Source organism: Lactuca sativa, chromosome 8 (assembly GCF_002870075.4).
Source record: "Lactuca sativa cultivar Salinas chromosome 8, Lsat_Salinas_v11, whole genome shotgun sequence".
In the NCBI taxonomy this organism is placed as follows: domain Eukaryota; kingdom Viridiplantae; phylum Streptophyta; class Magnoliopsida; order Asterales; family Asteraceae; genus Lactuca; species Lactuca sativa.
Window position 1 is genome coordinate 96,770,797 of NC_056630.2, and position 7,619 is coordinate 96,778,415.

Sequence of the window (7,619 nt, forward strand, 5' to 3'; positions counted from 1 at the left end):
GTCACCTATAAACACCTAGGTACGCATTTAAGTTCTTGCTAAGCCACGACTCCTCTCTTCAATAAGTCTATGGTAATCTTACTAGTAGCTCCATGTATACCAATTATGCATAAACCTGACTCGATAAACATTTAAATAAAAGATTCCACCTCAAATCCACAACCAAACAAGGAACATGAAGTAAGGTTAAATCAAGCATTCTAAGGCTATAAAACCCTAGTTATGCATAACCATAGAGTATACACAAAGCTATTAGCAATCCTAGTTTCAACCCTAGTGAGGCATTCACAAATAATCTCCTAGGCTATAAGGCATCAAAAATCAGGCAACCCTATTCTAAAATTTACGAGGGATGCTTATCCTATCAACTAGCATGCGTTTATATCAACTCAAATAAAATCAATTCTAATATAGAACACGATACAGTTATGAGTATTTTGGGAGATCACTTCTTTGATCTTCGGCTGACTGTACACATTACATCCTTTGTTCTATTCTTAAAATTCATTCTTTTTGTAAAAAGGGTTTTTATAGAACTCTCAGATCCTTAGTTTAAGTCCGGATTTGCATTATATTTAAAGGAAGTGAGGGGTTAGTGTTTACAAAACCTCAGCCTCCATCACCTTCCTCTAGCCCAAATCAAAGTTAGCCTCCTTTGTGACCTTGAAGAGCTCATTTGGTGATTTTTGAGTCCTTGAAGAAGAAGAATACTCCTTGGGTGCATCATTTTGGCAAGAAAGTCCATTCCTCACCACCTTGCATTGCTTCTAGACCTTTGTAAGTCCTAAAGCTCTTGGCTTTCTCTATTAAGCATGTTTTTTCTAAGTTTTATTCACTTCTCTTCATGGTTGGGTTAGATATCATACGTGGGATCCATAAAGTTAGCAACTTTATAGATCATTAAGGCCTCTAACTTAGTATAGGTTTTAGATCTGAGGTTTGGTGGTGGTTTTAGACTCCAAGCAAGAGTTTTAGCTTTATTATATCTTTATTAACGTAGTTAGTGTTCGAGTCATGCATTGGACATGCATGACTGAAAAGCTTCGATTTTTATGGTCCTTTAGGTTGGGGAAGACCTTCTGGAAGGTTTGAAGGATTAACTTAAGGGATTAAGAGCTTAATGCTCAAAGCTGTCCAAAACAGATTTCATAACGTGATGGATGGTATGTGATGTCATGACAAGGAGTGTGTCCGCGACTATTCTGACCAGGTCCAGTCACAACATGATCTAAGGGTGGTTACGACGTGAGAATCGACTAAGGTTGACTATGGTTGACTTTTGGGTCAAACTAGGTTTTTAAGGGTGTAGACTAAGAGCATATTTATTTACTGTTGTTAGGTGTCTTGTTGCTCCTGTCTAGCTTATGTGTTAGAGCTGTTGTATTTCTAGCTGTTATTCATGAGGTAAGTCTTCTCACTATAGTTTCTTGTATGGTAGATATGTATGTTGACCAACTGGGTCTTAATTTTTGTTTGCAGCTATATGTGAACCAAATTAACTGTGGTTAACTTTGGGATTTTTGAAAGTCCTCAGGGTTGCTGATAACCCCTGAAACATGTAGATATACCAATGGGCATGTTGTTACCTCACTGGGATTGCTGACAATCCATAGGGTTGTTGATAACCCATAATTGTTAGTTGTGTTGTGTTGTATGGATATTTTGGGAATGACTCATTAAGTTTTATGTTTACAGTTGTGGATTAAATGTGTGTCATGTCCTTCAGATGATCGTGGGAAGGCGAAGGTTTGAGTGTACATTCCGGCTTGCAGATTTTGATGATTTCACATTTTTGATACACTAATTTGGGATGATTGTACTTGACATACCTGGGATTTTATTGACTTGGTTTTTATAACACTTGAGGTTTTCTATATTAAAAATGAGAAATTTTTTTTTGAAAACTTGGGTTGTTACATAAATCACTATGGGGGTCAACCGCAACCCATTCTTATAAATAAATATTGATGCATGTTAAGCTTATAGTTGCTGATGATAGGTTGGAAATCATCAAGCTTTAGTTTTTAATGATTATGATGGAATCACCTGTGCAAGGGAGAAGTGGGGTCGCTTCAAAGGGAATTGAACGTGAAAATTCCTAAGGGCTCTTATAGAATCAGGCAAGTGACCATGCCCATAAAATAAACATCAATGAAAACCTAACTAGGTCAGGGAAAATCATTTGAGACATGTATTGATTATTTACACAAATCGCAGAACATTTCAAGGACAACAAGTCTACTAGTTGGCTAGTTAAATAAATATATATCTTAAGGTTAGGTTTAAAGGGTAACACCTGCCTATCCTATGAACAATTCAACTGCTAGATTTTACCTCAGTAGCTTGGAAATGATGAAACAATTTGCATTCATGTGGAGGATTGTTGGAAAATTGGTTTTAACCAATTTCCAAAAATGGGGTTTCCTATTTTTGAGAACGAATTTTGAACTCTGGATATAATGAACACTTACAAATACGAATATGCTTGTGTTCTCCTCTGTAATATCTTCATTTTGATATATCACACGTCAAAAACAAATTAAAGATTAATGATAAATTTCATGTCAAAGTAGTTGAAAGAGACTATTAAATGGATGAAATGCCTTTTATCTCATCCCACATTGGTCGGAGTACGAAAAGAAAATGGTTTATGACTACGAGGACTTCTAAGCTTTGAAAGAGTTGTACACCAAAGCTCTCTCTTGCACATGAGGGATGCAAATGTGAACCAATTTGGTTTGGGTTCATTAGCCATTAATTACTGAATTAATCACACATTATTAGTTACCATCCTGTGATTAATTCTTCACCGGTCAATCAGGAAAGTTCAAGGACCTTTTGGCAATTATTTTTTCTTTTGGTGATTGAAATATAGCCATTAATTACTGAATTAATCACACATTATTAGTTACGATCTTGTGATTAATTCTTCACCGGTTACATCTTTGGGTCATTATTATTTCAAGTATAAATCGAGGCATTTGGTTACTGATAGAGTTACACCGAATAAACTCTTTTCTCCCTCTCTTACGCTTCTGCTTCTTCTTCCACCTCTTGCTACAACCAATGTATTTTTCGGCCAAGTGAAAGTTCGGACAATCTTGAAGAATCATTTTTTGTTGTTGTATCCTGGGAAACATACATTAATATCGGATGAATTTGTTTTAAGGACACTGTGTTGAACACAAGCCTCATTAACAATTTTTTATTCTTGTCCTTTGGTGTAATTTCTAGTTACATTTTCCTAATAATTTATATTAACGAAAATCGTATAAAACATAAAACCATATGACAAAAACGAAGATGCATCGAGTATTGACTATCAAAAGAATTGAAATGCATTCCCACAAGATATGACAGACTCCCTTCATTTACGGAAAGGATACGTATGAAAACTAGATGGGTAATCTCAACAAGAATAGCTCTTTCGAATGTTGTATTACAAAAGAGTAAAGAAAACATGTACAAGAAATATTGCACTTAGATGATCAGAAGATATGCTTAATCTACAAAGCAAAGTGCCTTTTTGCATCTTTACGAAAAGATTAATTATATATGCTAAAATCAAATTACAACTGTTATCTATATCGGTGCTGGTGGAAAAACTTCAGTTCGATGGGTATGTTTATACTTTATAGATACGACACTTACTAAAAAACATGATATACGATACAAACAAGTTGTAAAACCACAATTTGCATAATATATCATGTCGACTTAATGACAAATGACAATAAAAGTAGACGATGATAAGCAAGTTGCTAGTAGAATTTGGTAGGGAGGGGGTGGTCAATTCAAGGTTAGACAGCTATCTCTTTACGCACATGCCTTAATAACCGCACTACCCCAAAACTTCTATCATTCTTATCGTTTCAACTTTTCTATATTTTACAATATTATCTCGCTTTACAATATTTTGTTTTTATATCACCCTATCAATAAACACATTATTACATAATAATGCCAAAATAAGCACCAAAATATCTTCGCAATATTAAAGTATTAAGCACACACAAACTTAATTAAAACTTATATGTCATTCTCAGTAATGATACAATAATTATCCCAAAAATTAGAAAATTATAAATATATATAAAGGCAAACTTTTCATTTGAGAGAGGATTTACTATATCATGTAAATCTTAATGAACAAGATACATGTATATCAACGAGTAAAATGTAACTTTAGCTCCACAACTTTGTAAAATCCATCATTATCATTCCTTTATTTTGTAAAATAATATTTATTATCTATATATTTTTAATCACACCTCTACCTTTAACTTTATAAAATATGATTTTAACCGGCTCATCTTTTATCACTCAATTTAAAATAATTCGTCACTTGCAACCTATCCATTTTGTAAAATCATATTTTCGATCCCTTTATTTTTATAAGATCACTTCCGCCCATAAACCTTGAATTTTGTAAAATATCATTTTTGCTTTTTCATTTTTAAAATTTTCTAGTTTATTCCATGTCCCTATAATATGTATAATATGATTTCCCTCCTACACTTTAATAATATGAAACAAAAACACTTAAAACCGGTAACAAAACATGGACTCAATTACTAGTATTTTAACGAAACATATATAGTTGATTTAGGCCGATATATATATATATATATATATATATATATATATATATATATATATATATATATATATATATATATATATATATATATATATATATATATATATATTCTTTTTGTAAGCCGCTATAAGGTCTTTTTTCAGATATCAATTGCAAAAAAAAAACATCTTCTATGATTGACGTTTTTGTTTTAAATTTAAAGATGTGATAGGTTGTCATAAAAAATAGAAGGGTTAAAATGAATAAGTTACAAATATATTATCAATTACATTTGTACATATTTTTCATAGAAAAAAATAATATAAACTCTCAATAATTAAAATAAATATATTTCCTTAATTAAAACATAAAACACAAGTATTTGGGATTTGCTTATTAAGAGTGATTATTAACTTATTATGGTTTCACATTAGATAATAATCACTTTTTTATGTTTGGAAAAAAAAATAAACAAAAAATTATTTACTTAAATAATAAATTTCCAACTTATCTAAAAACAAGTTATAACTTATTTAAACAAATTACAATATTAATCTTATCATAACTATACATAGTTTTATACACATATTTAGGATGCTTTTATCAATCATTTTATATGAATAAACTGAATTTGCAAAAACTAAAAGAAAACTTATCTACTTATTACGTACCCAGGTATCATGTATCAGATAAGTTAATTCAGATACTTTTAAAAAAAATCATTTTTAATACCAGATAAATTAATAAACATTTTTATACTGTTTTAAATAAACAGTCAGTCCCACACTGCTGCATGCTAATGCCAAAATAAGCACCAAAATACCTTTGACACAATTGAAGTATTAAGCATACAAAAACTGAATTAAAACTTATTTATCAATTCAAAGTAGCATTTATTTCATAGATAAATAATTTGAACCAACAACTAAATAATATTTTACAAATTAAATCAAGTTGATTCAGGCCGGAGTAGAGTGATTGGCGGGCGACGTCCAGACGATGTCCTTAAGCGCCGGCCGGAGCTCTTTACTGCAGAATTGGTTGTACTCCAGGGTGTCGCCGCTCGACTTCGTCACCTCCACCACCAAGAACGACGGCGTCACCGCGAAGATGTCAGCCGCTATCCCCAATTTCCCTTTCCTTCCGTTCTCAAGTCCCTGCAACCTTAAACTGCTTTCGTCTCCACTCTTTTTTACGCTAAACTTCACCGCCTTCGCCACCTCCTCCAGCTTCGACACCACCGCCCCTGCCGACTTCATTGTCGCGAACCTAATCTCTTGTTTCTCCTCCCTCTTCTTCTCCTCGAACAACGGAGACAGATCAAATCCTTCCGATAATGAAATTATGTGAAATGCATTCAGTGACTCGCCTTCTTTTCCCTTTAGATGCATACCTTCATCTTCGCCTGAAAAATTGGGTTTCTTCGGCGTCGCCTTCTTGAACCAGGTTGATTGCATGATTTTTGAGATTGTGATTCGAGATTTTGGATTTGGGTCGAGTAATTTCACGATTAATCGACGTGCGTCAGATGAAAACCATGGTGGACACTTGAAATCTCCTTTGTAAATCTTCCTATACATCGCAACGATGTTTTCGTCTTGAAAAGGTAAGAATCCGGCGAGAAGGACGTAAAGGATGACTCCACAGGACCAGATATCGGCTTGCGCGCCGGAGTAACCTTTTTTCCCAATTACTTCCGGTGCGACATACGCCGGAGTCCCACACGTTGTGTGTAATAATCCATCCTGCCGGAGATGATCAGAAAGTGCGCTGAGGCCGAAATCGGTCACTTTCAAATTGCCTTCGCCGTCTAACAATAAATTTTCTGGCTTCAGATCTCGATGGTATACCCCTCGGCTGTGACAAAAATCGACGGCGGAGATGAGTTGCTGAAAGTAACTCCGAGCAACATCCTCTCGCAGACGCCCTTTCTCGACTTTAGAAAACAACTCGCCGCCTCTAACGAGCTCCATGGCGAAGTAAATCTTAGATTTACTCGCCATAACCTCATGAAGCTCAACGATGTTAGGATGCCTCACCATCTTCATAACCGAAATCTCACGCTGGATATGATCCGTCATACCGACCTTAATCACCTTATCTTTCGCCACCATCTTCATCGCCACACTCTTACCAGTCTGCAAGTTCCTCGCGTGATACACCTTCGCAAAAGTTCCGTGCCCTAATTGTTTTCCAAGCTCGTACTTCCCGTGTAGCACACCGTTGTTTCTATCCTCCATCGCCATCAATTCGTCAAATTAATTCTCCGATTAGAGAAAAAAGATATACGAAATACGATTAATTGAACGCTACAACTACAGCAATTCGTTGTTCACCCGTCCTCCACGTGTTTGCGGTGGCAAGTTCTGCCGCCGGTGGATTTTTTAACCCGTCCACGGTTAGACAGCCGCAAATCTCCTCTCATCTCTCTGCATTCCCTTAGCAGATTCTCGATATCTCGTGAAAGAGATTTGGGATTTTGTGTGATTTCTAGGGTTTTGCAGGTTGAAAAAACAAGTATGTTATTCCGGTGTGCCTACTCTTTTCGTAAAGAAGACAGAACATACCGTTATATAGGCGGTTTCTGAATATAGAATGACGAATTTACCCCTGTGATCCAACGGCTGTGCTTGATCTTGTAATGTTAAAAAAGGCAAACGTTTTTTATACGAAATTAAGTAGTTCGCTTTTCAGACGTATGTGGCTTACTTCTTCCACTTTGTAATACTTATCCTCCTAAATATTAGAAAGTAATATTTTATAAATCAAAACAATCATTTATTATTACAATATTTTTTTTTACTCTATTATTTAGCTTACCTAATAGATAACATCATAACATTGTTAACTTTTATGCTAATATAATAAGACAAAAATTAAACCTTATGCATCCCAAAAGAAATATAAAGCTTACAGTGAAACGTTTTAAGGTTAAAAAAATGGTACCATGTATTTTATATTGACTGTTTACTGTTATGTATGTTATTTTAGTTTTTGCCAAACTACATGTATAATTTATCATTTATAATGAATAAATTTT

General features: G+C 34.3%; 1 protein-coding gene across 1 annotated transcript; it reads right to left on the reverse strand.

The window, feature by feature from the left end:
- Positions 1 to 5,448: 5,448 nt before the first annotated feature.
- LOC111893597 (CBL-interacting serine/threonine-protein kinase 6) lies at positions 5,449 to 7,130 on the reverse strand. The gene has a single exon (XM_023889668.3). It carries the CDS (start codon positions 6,823 to 6,825, stop codon positions 5,539 to 5,541), a length of 1,287 nt encoding a protein of 428 aa, XP_023745436.1. The 5' UTR covers positions 6,826 to 7,130; the 3' UTR covers positions 5,449 to 5,538.
- Between the last annotated feature and the right edge of the window lie 489 nt (positions 7,131 to 7,619).